The 14,390-nt window shown below is 33.0% G+C and overlaps 1 protein-coding gene across 2 annotated transcripts; it reads right to left on the bottom strand.

The window, feature by feature from the left end:
- Positions 1-614: 614 nt before the first annotated feature.
- LOC133830945 (zinc finger protein BRUTUS) lies at positions 615-11,500 on the bottom strand. Of its 2 annotated transcripts, none has more exons than XM_062261064.1 (14): positions 10,993-11,500; positions 9,405-9,614; positions 8,554-8,748; positions 8,117-8,469; positions 7,372-7,600; positions 6,901-7,069; positions 5,545-6,792; positions 4,327-4,498; positions 4,005-4,229; positions 3,780-3,917; positions 2,228-2,462; positions 2,006-2,065; positions 1,379-1,450; positions 615-1,035 (listed from the first exon to the last, which is right to left on the bottom strand). In XM_062261064.1, the coding sequence occupies exons 1-14, from the start codon at positions 11,290-11,292 to the stop codon at positions 895-897; spliced, it is 3,747 nt and encodes a 1,248-aa protein (XP_062117048.1). In that variant the 5' UTR covers positions 11,293-11,500; the 3' UTR covers positions 615-894. The 2 variants fall into 2 exon arrangements, with proteins under 2 accessions (XP_062117048.1, XP_062117049.1); XM_062261065.1 differs by having other exon boundaries at positions 5,557-6,792.
- Between the last annotated feature and the right edge of the window lie 2,890 nt (positions 11,501-14,390).

The following is a 14,390-nucleotide window of genomic DNA, read 5'->3' as shown; positions in this document are numbered from 1 at the left end:
CCGTCCGGAGTAAAGAAGATGGGACCCTCAACGCAATTCAAGGGAAAAAAAATGGATCTCTAAGACCCATGTTTGGAAGAATATTTTCACAAGGCTCAACATTAACAAGCACAAAGTAACTCAACGTAGGAATAAAAGAGTGAATTTTACTAACCATTCCTCATGAAAGCCCACATGCAACGCAGGAAAAACCACACCACATGTCATAAGCATTAGACATATTTAGTTTAGTTGCAAGGTTGCCATCCTTACCACACTTTCTCCGCTTCAAAAGGTTAATACATTCAAACCTATTCAAGGCATTATCTGTAATCAATACAGAAGAGTCTCAAGGTTATTTACGAAGAGCAAAACGCTTTTGGTACTCTCCTTTATTTACATATTAAAAGAAAGAGCTGTTGATTGCGTGAAAGCCACTCCCCCAACAAGTGATAGCTTTTTTTTTTTTTAGCATTCCCATATTTTTTTTAACTGTTTATTTTTTCTTATTAAATTATATTTTCACATATTATTGAAAAAAAAATTCCCTTTCATAACTGTGTTATAAACAGGTAATCATTGTTGTTTACGAAAGGAAACTAAAATTAAAAAATAAATAAACCGTTGTGGAATGATAATCTCAGGTAACAGATTAGCTGGTAAAAAAATTCTGCACCAAAAAAGGTGCTGCTAGTAGCTGTACATGACCGCATTTCAGTGATTTTTACTCTCCTATATCATATCTCCAAATACTTGACACATATAAGAACATCTATAAAATTTCATGTGTCTGAGCTTGCATGAATGCAAGAAAAAAAAACAGATATTGACCGATTTCCATGCAAAGAAAACTGAATGGCCTATACAAGTATCTACAAAATATTATATCTTCACCTTTTTGTGAAGTCTCATTCACTAATGTGATGAAGAGCAGTCGGGAATCGCTGAGTCTGTCTTGATCACTCGGGTGTTGTAAGAACCACAATTCTCACACTTGTGATATAGCCAGTGAAAGCGTGTGCTGCCCTTTCGATCACAGTCGTTACACAGAATATCCTGCATTAACATGAATATATGGTAATGCAACATAACTTAAAAACACTTGTTACCAGACCATTTCAATTTTAAAAGCAGCAATGAATTCACTAATATAGAGGTGTACATTTTCAGCTTTTTATCCAATGACAGAGGAGCAAGTTTTTTTGGAAACAAATAAGAAAGCAAAAGGTACATCCAGATATAAACTTTATGCATGTGAAACATGAGGCAAGGCTGTAAGGCTTTTTAAAAGAATCATTACAATTATGATACAAACAAAATACAATGGTTTAACATGCATACAAAAGACTGTCAATAATAAAAAAGAACAACCAAAATTATATGATTATCAGCTATGTACCTGACAACGGTTCCTGTACTCCTCTGGAAGTTCCTCAGCAGCCAGCAAAGCATCAAGCATGCCAAAATATACCTGAAGACGAAGGAAGAGAAATCAAGAGACAGTGTCATTAACTTTCGTGCAACATTGTCCATATAATAGCCATCAGGCACCAAAATATTAACCCAATAAATAGTTATCCCCCCAAAAAGTACAGACAATAATCTCACTCTACATAAATCTAGATCAGAAGCTACTAGCCAGCAAAAAAAAAAGCAGCACTCCAGTAATTTGACACATAACAAGCATGTTAGTAAATGCCGCTATAACAATTTTGCCTTTCCACAAATTCTGTGTCTAATGGAAATTGGATTAGAACTTCAATAAAAAAAAAAATTGTTCAGCAACTTTGATAATTATTTAGTTCAAGCGTTGTAAATGTTTTTTGTCCAGTAGAACTAGATGGGAACAGAACCTGACTCAGAAATGACATTTTTTAATCCAATTCTAAGAAAGAGGATGTTGGTTGATATCTGACTTGTTGTAATAGGGTGAAAGATGAATGATTTATCAATTTTGTACAATATGATAAGGGTTGCTGCCAGAAATTAAGAGATAGAGAGAGAGAGAGAGAGAGAGTTCTCTTACCGCCATATCTCCTAAAGATTTGCTGCAAATTGGACAGGTATAGTGACTGCAAGTGTACGCCTAACAGATATTGAGAAGATATGAGATCAAAATTTCTTTGTAAAAAAGGTTATAAATAACATTATACCATTCTTTCATATATTTTCTTAAAAGAAATTAATTTGGTAATTTAGAAACTTAAAAATAATGGCAAAAAATAAACAGTATGAAAGTCGCAGAGACCTGAAAGCAAGCAGAATGCATGTAATGGCCACAAGGTAGAGCTCTAACTGCTGCACTTGATGTAAAAAGAAAATCACAACAGATGGGGCAGTTTGTTTCTAAACTTTTCTCAAGGCATTTGTGATTCACTAACTTAATGCCAAGACAACAGTTGCATGTCATGCAATGAAAATAATCAATGCCAAGACCCCTCCCCACGCGGCATAAATTGCAAAATGGGCAGTGATAGACAGTCCTGAAGAAAAAAGAAAAAGAAAAAACACAAAACTTGCTGAGTACAAAACTGGAAAGCTAAAAACTAGTAAACCAAATCATGCATCTTAGTTCTGTTTTCTACTAGAGCTATAATTGTAGAAGAGCTTCTATCTACGTTTTGAGTCACAATATTAGTATCATTACTTATTTGTATTATTCTTAAATATTTTCAAGCCTACAGTTATATTAGTTTTGAGGCATAGACACAACATATTTCGTTGGATGAGGAATGAGAGGCCTGCTGAGCACACATCTTGGAATTTAAGGCAACAAAATGTAAACACAAATGAGAGTGTGCAATATTAAAAGTAATGGACACACAAGAACATTGCCACAAATAGAAGCTGAAATTAAGTTTCTATACAGACATATTGTCCAAACAAACACAACAAACAGCATACCTATTGAAGAAAAAAGAAAAAAGAAAAAAAAACTGTGATTAATGGTAAGGTTTGCTTTTATCTTCATCACATGGCTACATCTCTACTCAGCTCTAATTAAAACAGCAATAATAATAATCTATTCAGAACATGACCTCTGAATTTCAAGAGGAGTTTTCTTTTTGTACAGCAGAAAAATTCTTTACCTAGTCTCCTTCCTCTGACCTTACTTCAAACTCTTCTAAAACCAAGGTCTGATTCTTTTCAGATAAAACAATGGTGTGTAGGTAATTTTCACATATAGATTTACAACACACTGAAATGTTAACATTGACTGTCTCACTCTCTATCTTTTAATGTGAAAACCAAACATTTTCAAAATGGAAAGCGTAAAACCAAGTATGTCCATCTCATTAAGTTGGAATTGCCCTAGTTTTTCCAATAATGGATTAACAATAACATATAGTAAACTTAGGGCCAGATTTTCACCAATTAAATTTTGACTTCTTGTAGAGAGCAGCAATACAATTTACAAAATATAAGCATTCAACATGAAGAACAAAAAATGTTGTAGCTAAAAATTTGTCATGACACAACACTCTTCACCGTATTCTTGTTTTTATTTCTTTAAGACTTCGTATCATCCTTCTTTTTAACATTAAATTGATCCCTCAGGAGATTCTAGCTCCCCCTTTAACCTCTAAGATAACTAATGTAGTTTCAAGTCAAGCAGGGAAAGTTTCACAGCCCACAAATATAATTTTTTTGAGTCAAGTAAAACAAGAGATCATTTCACATGTAATAATTGTTAAAAATTGCAAGATCGTTATAAGTAAAAGAAATTATATATATACTAGAATAGCTGAACTACTAATGCTAATTATTGATAACTCCCAAATAAACATAGACTCCTCTACCTTTCATCATCAAAAAATTTGCAAATGGTGCAGTAATATTTTGCCATGGAGAGGCCATTGCATGAGGGTGTTGTACATGTAGGTCCAACTGGTTGAATCTTCAGGCAGCCCATGCACATCATTTCTGTCGTCAATTTCCTAAATTGTATGAAAAAAACAAATAAACAAATAAAATCACAATATGATGGCCCACATAAAATGAAAGCACTTGTACTTAAAAATTACCTATCCATAGAGTGGTCGCTCACGTTGTCATGGCAAAATCTACAAGTAAACAACTTGCCACAGCAAGCAGCACGAAGCTTGCAGTTTCTTTTGTAGTGCTCACACCCAAACTCTTTTTTCTCTGGATCACCTCGAAATGAGGGTGAGCGTCCTGCAACATCTTCACAACTTGAAGTTTCTCCTGCTGTTGTTTTGGGTAACTTCTGCTGAGCTGCTATCCAGCGGCTAAACAATCCAGTTATACATTAATGGTTTCGGACTCGTGACTTAAGATTAAATCAATGTCATATCAAAGCATGAAAAAACTACCTTCAATACTAACCTAGTCATAAGATTCTGTACAAGATATGCTTTTCTCCTTGGATCAAGAGTCAAATCACGGTAAACCTTCCTAATCTCTGCCTCAAGCTCATTTTGATTCATACGGAAAATATCTTTCCAACCAGGCTTGAACATTTGATCCACCTGGTCCAAGCTTTCCTGATATTCAAAACCTAGAGGGAAAAAAATGAGAGCTTAAAATAAGCTCAAAATTGTTTTGAATAAAATCGCATACCATATCCACAAACTAATTAGAAAATTCTTACCACACGAAGAAGAAAACAAGTGTAAAGATCATATTAGTGATAATAAATTAGCAAATCATACTAGTTTGCTTGCATTTTGTATAGGATTTGCACTGCAAAGGGTATACCATTTCCTAAGCTGACAATCATCATCTCCAAAACCAAAGTTTAAAAGGCACTATCAGGTCAAGAAAAATGTAGAAGATATCTCTTCAATGTAAAGTAGATTTTTAAGACAGGACAAAGCACAAGCAGCTTCATTTAAAAATTTTGAGAATAAGTAGAAAAGTTAACATACAATAGAGAATAAATAGAGACCTTTAAACACTTTCAAGAAACATACGGTACCTAAATTGATACATATACTATAGAGAATAAATAGAGAAGGTCATATATTCCTTCTTAACAATAACATAATTTCAAGTCGTGAACTAAATATATGTATGATTAGCGTGCAGATTTATTTAGTAAAACTTTTACTTTATATTTGTCGCTTAAAATATATGATGAAACACAAATTAACACTGCAAACATATGATACCATGGTGTGGTGTTGCACGACTGCAAAAATGAGGATTTGTAGATGGACAATACTTGATAGTTTGAAAGTGGTGTCAGATTTATTGTGATGGCAACAGAAAAAACTTACAATTTAACAAGACAAAGCCTTTTGAGTCTACTTGAATCATATTCTTTATCTAATAGTGAACTTGTTAATGAGATCTAACCCTTTTCTTTTATGCTGAAGCTGGATTTCTTTCTATTTTTAATTGATAAAAAACGTGAAAAGAGACTTTTCAAATATCAAACCCTCTACTTGATACCACATGAATTCAGAAAATTAACATGGCCTAAACCAAGTAGGAAGTATTGAAAAATCCCAAAACCAACACTATGTCTTAAAAATATCTGCAAAACTGATCTCCGTTTAAGAGAATGCAAAGTAATTTCTCCGACATGGAAAATGTACTGACCAAAATACACACCTTTCTGAGGAATGCTAACTTCTGATGATTCAGTGTACGGAGGTGATTCTGGAGTTCCTTTCCAGCATTCGTTGAGCCACTCATTGAACATTGTATTTTTTGTTGCCTGCTTCCAGGTGTCCATCATCTTATTCTGCTCATCTTGAGTAAGTGCAGAAGTGACCCAGGGTAACATTGACTGTAGCACTTCAGCACCAGTAGTCCCAATTATACGACCGACAAGTTTGTCTTGCTCATCCACAGAGAAGTGCCTACCAAACAACGGCCACAGCTCAAGTTCTTCCCTAAATATATGGTGATCCAGTGTCACCTTAATAGATTTGCACATCCCTTGCAACTTAGTAGATAGTTCATTATACTTTCTAGTATAGTCAAGTCTGTTGGCAGAAGAATATTCAGTGCTACTTTCACTAGAATCCTTGTTTAATTTTTCCTTCTGCAAGCTTTCATGAAGGAGCGAAAGTTCGGAAAGAACGCATGAAATATCTTCAAATAGCTTTTCTTCTTGCTTATGGTCTAGTGTGTATGAATGACTGACGTTATGAAGGGCCTCTTTGGATTCCAACGCTGGAAACACTATATCATCCTCAGCATTGCTATGAGCTCTGTATAAACCCCAAAGAAGACGAAACCTCCCAATAAACTGACGTAGGAACGTCTCGTTACAATCATTAAGCTTTCCAGATTCAACATCCAAATACTCCAAGTCTTTGCGTATGGCTTTATGAAACTTAAAAATAGTATCGATTGGTCGCTCTCCACGGCCAAAATCAAAAGAGCTATTATCTGTTTCCCATACAAAAAGACTGGAATCAAGAGATGGAGCAGAAGAGCTAAAAGACAAGGAACGCAAAGACTTAGCCACAAATAGAGAATTTAGGCCCAGATTATTGATATTTACTCCTAATCCTGGGATACAACAAGACTGATCACTACAACACTGTTTTTGGTCATTTACAGCCTCTGAGGTGTATGGCGATCGACTATTTTTCCTTGATTCAGCTGCATTTCTTTTGACTGGCCTTTTATCTACATTTTGAGCAGAAATCAAGATATCTTTAGCAGTCAATGCAGACGCACATGAGCAAACTGATGGAATAAGATCCTCTTCAATATCGCTTAGCCTTTTTACTGGACAACAACGAATGGCTCCTGAAGACAAGCATAGACCTTGGTTACGAGCCTTACAAGCCCAACCAGAAAAAAGTGTTACCAAAGCAGAATCTGCAGCTGGAGCTGAAGCACAGAACCACATCTTGTCACAAAGAAAATAAAAATACAGACAGAAAATTCCACAAATAGTAAGTCTTTCAGCAAGTGACGAAATAAAGCATATAATATGACCTGCCAATTGAATGTTCCTAAGAAAGTTTTGTATGTCCTCCTCAGTCAGTGATTCCACCAGCCATGGCAAGACCCGCTCAATTAACTTTAAGGGCATCATGCATAGACTTTGATACAAAAGCTGGCGTTGCTTCTTGAAGCTGAAGTGCTTTCTTGCAAGTGGAAGAACCTAGACATGCTAAACAGTTAGCAGATTCTTTTAGAAAAAAAAACATTAGTTTAAGTTATCCAAAAAAAAAAAAAAAGAAGAAGAGACACTGCAGCATTTCTAATATTAATTCAAGCCAAAAGGTAAAATATGATAATATGCCATTTATTAACTTCCTTGCTACATGATATTCTTGTAATATCACACACAAAAAAAAAAAGTCTTTCTCTGCACACCACTACATCTCCTCCCACCCTTAAGCACTTTCTTTAAGTTCTCTATTAGATCCATATTAAGTTATCGAATGACTAATGAAAGGTCACCTGCACTTCTTCATTACTGAAATGCCTCTGTATGGTTTCCATTATTTGATCAGCATGCGAGCACAATTTTGCATAAAATTGAGCTTCCGAAGTAGAGACTGCTCCTGCATTTTGAATGGTTTCAATTAAACATCTAAACTCATTGAACTGACTTTCTTCTTCAGCATGCTCCTGGAAGAAAGAAAATTCTCCATCTACTGCTGGAAATATGACCTTGTCCTCAGCTATACTGCGACCAGAAAAGAATCAATACTCAATTAAAAGAGAGAGGGAAAAAAGTTATCTAATATTGATCTGAAAAAATAAAATAAGATATTATCATAATAGGGTATAAGATTAAATCTTTTTTCTGCAGTGACGAGACTCATTAGAGGAAACAGATATGGGTTATGCAGGGAAAAAGAACTAAAGTTGGAGCCAAAACTCAATGCATGTATTACTTTTTTTAATGGACATATAACATAATGCATGATGATCATGTAGAGAAGAATAAGCACAGACAACACTAGGTAGTCGCTTGAAGACTGAATAAAGCTGCATTTGCATACATCAAAAGATAAAAACAATTGCATACGTGGAGTACAAGGAAAACTTCAGATGACACCAAATTCAAATAATCCACCCAACAAAAACACTAACATTTGTTGGAAATAAAAAACTTAACTAAGCTGTAGAGAGAAATGAATTGTTTTCATAATGAATGACAGTCTATCATGATGATTGGAATACAGTTCAGGTAAGGTACCTGTGAAAGATGCAAACTTCAGCAATGAATTGCAGTCTATCATTGAAAGCTGATAAATTAGTAAAATTTCCAGAAGATTGAATCTTCCTTGCCTCCTTGGCTATCTCATTCAACTCCCTCTTAATAGCCTTATGCCAGAGCAATATTTCATTTATTGGATGCATCCCACTGGTATCAGAAACATCCATGCTTTTCCTTTTTCCAGTCCTGCACACACATGCACAGTACACTTCATCTATTCCATCACCCAACTTTCTAGAACCAGAATCACTACAACATTGGATTTGAGAATCATCAAGACAACTATTAATCATGTTATTGCTGCCTTGCCCTCCCATCCAGGTGAAAATAACCTTCATGAAGCAAGAAGTTTAGTTAGATATCTATACATGGAAAAACTTAGCAGAAAAAATTATAGCAATTAGACCAAAACTAACCTGTTGTAGAAGCTTTTCCTCTGGTACTATCTCTTTTAAACATTTCTGCAGGTCCTGATATTCGTCAGGGGAAATAGATGATGAAAGCCAAGGAAGGAATTCAGCCATCATATTTACAGGAATACTGCACAAAAACTGCCATACTAAAGATGCCTGCTCTTCCAATGAAAACTTTTCAATAAGCAAAGGAAAGACCTGGATATTCAAAGAGATGAGTTTTAGGTACCTTTGAAGAAAGTAATTAGCAAATTTAACACGAAAGTGCTATGTATAATATAATTAAATAGAAGATACCCAAATAAATTAATCTAAACATTCAAAATGTAACATATGTAAGAATATAAAAGGTTGACAAAGGTGTCTATCTATTTTTAACCCTAACAAATACTTCCTCCCCAATCCACGTCTTTAGGCTTTAACTAAAACCTCCATTCTGCTTCCACAACAAAAGTAGGTATAGAGTCAAAAGTAATTCTCTTCTGTTGATAAGAAATAATTATACTATTAAGAAAGCAAACTACAGTTGCAGTAGCAGAAAATAAATAGACCACTAGGCAATATTACCGTTTAACTAAATCTACAAATCAACTCTGTAAAACTGGACCATAGAGCAGAGGAAGTAAAAGATAAACCCTATCGCACACAAAACAGAAATGTGTGATATAGTCATTACATTATTTTGGAATGATTTTTTTAATTGTAATTAACAATAATAACTTATAATTCTCTAAACCACATAGATTATAGTAAACTTATTCCTTTTCTTTTTCTACATGTTACATGAACTCCAATATGGTTTATGAGTTTTAATAAGTAGATGAAAGAGAAAATATTAAAAACTGAAGCAGCACCTGCTCCTCTTCCTTAGCCATGTGCTGGCTAACCGATGTTTGTAGGGCTCCTGTACAAGATGCTAACTCCCTTGGGAAATTTTCATCATTTTGCCTTGTAGAACTTAGCAGCTCAAATAGGTTATCAAAAAGATTTGTTTCACCCTTATGTTCAAGGGAGTATGTCTGCGCAACATTCTTCACACGATTATCGAGAGCTGGAAAAATTACCTGCAGTTGCAAAATTTATTCTGTTAGTGTCATTATCTCTGCAATGGCATAATAAATATGGACAACCAAAAGCATCTCATCGAATAGCTACTATGAGTATTTGAGTAGATTTCCCTGCAACATAATAAATAAAGAGGGGGAAGTAATGCCAAGAAGTGTTTTTTTTTTTTTAAAAACCAGTTCTTTTGCTAAACGCTACAATCATCAGGAACTCTTTAGGAATTTTTCAGAACTAAAAATATCTCTGGTCACTTTAATTGATGACAAATAACAAAAATTACAAAACAAAGTGCTTATTACCGACAAAGAAATTATATTCTCACTAGGAGTCTAAATCCAAACAGTACTAAATAACATAGGAAACTAATTAAAAATGAATCTACAGAAATAACTTGAACTAACAATAATAATAATAGAACTATATGTCCTACATCCAAGAGGCTTCAAAGCATTAATGTGTAGAATATCATCTGATAAAGATTCTTTCCTGAGGCAACATTTTTTTAAAATGTATCAAAATACACCCATTTAAGAATTGCAAACTTAACAAGCAACTTCTAGGTCTAAAATTACCATCGGCTGCTTGTGAGACCATTATAAATGCCAAAGCAACAAAAGAACTCCATCAACCCATCCTCTCAAATCTGAAACTTCTTCTGATAAGCTTATTAAGTCATGTTTTCGACAATCCTAGAATCAGAGTTATATCCCTACATGAAATGGTAAAAGGTTCCTGCATGAACTGTATCTGAAATTGCAGCTGCTATATCAACCGAAAGAGTTGCTGCTGCAGCAGATTTCTTAACATGACACGCTGAAAATTCACACCCAAATTCCAGAGAATAACTCATTTCATCATCCATTGACCAAGATCCTTGAAAAAACTCAACTTGAGGGATTTCCTGCATGCTTTCACCTTATAATTTTTTTTTCCTATTTCGATTATACCATGTAACTGTCCGTGATCTTGGAAATAAATTCCTCCAATAACCCCAAAAATAATTATGTATGGCATCGAAACGCAAGAAGGGCCAGAAAAAAAATATTAAATTTGGAAGATACTGAAATACAACGATCAAGCTTTATTTCATTACATTCCTACACTATCGATTTCATTTCAGCTCAGAAAATCGATAAACGTACTAAATTTTGATAAAATTGCTCAAGAGACTAAAATGAGAGTATAATCTTATGCAATGTACGCGCACAGGCACAAACTTCCAATTCTTTGATGCATTAACCAAAAATAAAAGCTCAAAAGGCGAATTAAAATTCGTTTCATCAATTCTCAAGGAAACCAAACGCACCACAATACGGAAACTAACTAAATTTAAAGAAAATATTAAAGAAATATATATATACGTATATATATTGAGACCTCATCTTCAGCATTGGAGTGGTGCTTGTAAATCGACCTAAGGAAATGGTAGCGCTCGAGCAAGGGACCAATATCAGTGCGCTTTCCGGTAGCAAAAGCCATGGCCAATCGGTGGAGCCCATCGAGCTCTTTATGAATCGCTTTGTGAAATAACAAGAAAATCAAGAGCGGAGACTTGTGCTCCTCCGAGCTCTTCAAACAAGAATTCATGGAAGATTCAACTTTGTTAAGTGAATTCGAAAGCACCGCCACACCTCCTCCTCCATCCCTGTGTTGCAGCCCTGTTAACGGCGTTGCCATATCTCTCTCTCTTTCTCTGAGAACTTTCCAGGAATTTCTTCAACTTTCCCAGAAAATATCTCTCTGCAGCTCTCTCTCTCTTCGCTGTTGGCTTGGCTATATGTTTCTCTCTCTAAATCTAAATTTTTTATTTAAACGAGAAAAAAAATAATTTCTCTCTTCAGTTTGGGATTATTCAACGGAGAAGAAGGTGGGAGAGGTTTGGTCATTACAGAGGTAGATAAGTTATAGATGCGGCAGAGAAGTATATTATGTACTTAGCCTCCTACCACGTGGCAGATGTGCCATGCTGGATACCGACGTCATCAACGGCTAGTCACGTGAGAAATAGAGGTAGACACGTGGATATGCCTCTATTGTTGGTGGTAAAATAAATTCTATTATTTATAAAAAAAATTAATTAATTCAATTGTTTTTGTAAAAAAAAATTAATTAATTCAATTGTTTTGTACTCATTTATTTCTCAATTTCATTTTTCTCTTTCCATAAGAATTGCCAAAAAAAATATTACATACTTGCCACGTGGAAGATGTGCCATGCTGGATACCGACGTCATCAACGGCTAGTCACGTGAGAAAGTGGTAGCCATGTGGATATGGCTCTATTGTGGTAGAATAAATTCAATTGTTTCATAATTTTATCTACTTGTCAGCTTAATTTTGCTCATTCTTTTTTTCGTGAATTTTAGGATGAAAAAGAAATGATTTACAAGAAATTTTTATAGATTTAAAAATAAATTTAGAAATATTTTTAAAAAAATAAAATTTAAATGTAGTATAATTTTGTAATATTTAAAATAATTATATAATTTCTTTCAAAAGATATAATTATATAATTTATATGTATTAAAAAAATCTCATTAAATTTTTGAAAAATATTTTCCTCCAGTTTTCTTATTTATTCTCTCACCAAATTTTTTAGTAGGAAAATGCCACCTCTAAACAAAGCAATTTATTGGGGTAAGAAATTAAAAGATGTTTCTACACATTTATTATTGATGACAAAAATACTCCCAAGTTATTATGACCTTTATAAATTAATTATTTGTCAAAAGTTTAAACTACTGCAATATTTCGATTATTTTACTTTTAATATTGCTCACAAAATAAAACATTAATTATTTGATTTTTTTAAATTTGTTACATATAAAAATTAATTTCTAAAAAATACAAAATAATTGTTGAAAGGCAAATACTAAGAAACAGTATATTCCCTTTCAAAAAATGAAAAAGAAACAGTATTTTGGAAAAAAAAGAATAGCATTTTAAGAAGAAAATAAATGGCTAGGGATGTTTTACTTAAAACTTGTGTTTTATTATTGAAAAATAATACATGCATTTAATTATTAAACTAACATCCTTATTCAAACTAATCGTATTTAATTAAGGGTAATGATATATGCACTAAAATAGTACACCAACTGATGTGATGGTTTTTATTAAACTAATCAAATTTATTTTAGACATGACATACTATTTTAAAAAAAAACAGTCTCATGTTAGTTGGTGTTTTGGTACATAATCTTAGTGTACATATCATTAGTCTTTAATTAAAGTGTATGCACTAGTTGAAAAAGATATATCATATATTGTAAAATTTTAATTGTATGTATCTTTATTCTTTATTGTAAATATAGATATCAATGATGAAACTAGTAGTGTTTGATTTTCGTTACAATTTTAGTGTGATCGTAAGTCATCTTTCGTCAAATCTTGGAAAATTTATGACAAAAATCTTTAATTAGCGTTGATCGTGACACTTAAGTCATTATATAATTTTTTTTAGTCAAAAGTCACCTCCATTAAAAATTTTAAGTGATGATAGAAGTAATAGCGATTTTACATTTAAAGAGACAGTTAGTTTTTCAAAATGTCATGCCTGACATATTTCCAAATGACATAATAAGTGTAAAACAACCAACATAACAATGTCTTAGAAAATAACATCATATGGACCTCAAGTAACATGAGGCGTATGGAATTCTTGTACGTCAGTAAAAATGATGTAAAAAATATCAAAACCCTCTCAACAAAAATGCTTCTAATGATAAATTTAGTGGTCTTTTGCCCATAAATGCAGAATAAGAATGGATACCATGTCGATTATCTAGAATGATTGATGTGATAGCCCCTAGGGTAAGTACAACTTATCACGCCAATGTCGATATAGAATTGACATGATATGATGCTATTATATTGGTTCTCACATAGGAACCAATATAACAGCTCATCACACGACCCTTAACATGTTGGAAATACCACCTCTGTTTTTAAAATAAAAGATGGCGTAATAGCCTTTCCATAAGTAATTTCACCCAAAATTGATGTTTTAACTTATACAAAGCAACATAAAAGATGTTTTCTCTAGTGTGATCAATTTTCGCCTAATAAACATTATATGGCTACGTAAGTGTAATTATATATATATACTATATTAGTGAATTTTGTAACAAATTTCTCAAGATTTAACATAAAATAATCTACGACATTACCAATTATAGTGATGAAAGTGACACTTACTGTAAAAAAAATTACTTAGTGACTTAAGTACAACATTTGATACTACTTATTGATTTTCACTTCAAATTTTTCCTTTTTATATATTGGTACGATACATGCCAAATTATAGAATATATTTATTAGTAAATAAAGGATGGTTCGAGTAAAAAACAAAACAACACAAAACCATTTGATGTTTTATAATAACTCATGTGTTAATTTGTATTTTGTCGTATTTCATAGAATATTTACATATTAAAATAACTCTAAAAAATTTCTTATAAAATATAATACTATTGATAAATTACCCTTATGAAAAATAATATTATGCAAATAAGACAAGTTTATCTTTTATATCAAAATACTACCGTCTAGTTTACAAATCTATATAAAAATATACTTCGGACAAAATGTTAATCAAATTTATTTTCAATATTACCAAATTATCTTAATTTTTCCTGAATCTAAGGTTCAGGTTTCAACGGCTTAGACCATTAAAGAAACTAAATTTAATTAATTCAAACCTAAGATTCAAGTTCCAACAGTCCTGGATCATTATGGGGAAATAATAAATAAGGATTAAACTTTCCCGGACCATGT

This window comes from Humulus lupulus, chromosome 4 (genome assembly GCF_963169125.1).
Source record: "Humulus lupulus chromosome 4, drHumLupu1.1, whole genome shotgun sequence".
Lineage (NCBI taxonomy): Eukaryota > Viridiplantae > Streptophyta > Magnoliopsida > Rosales > Cannabaceae > Humulus > Humulus lupulus.
The sequence above is the reverse complement of the archived record's forward strand: the minus strand, read 5'-3'. Positions and strand labels throughout refer to the sequence as shown.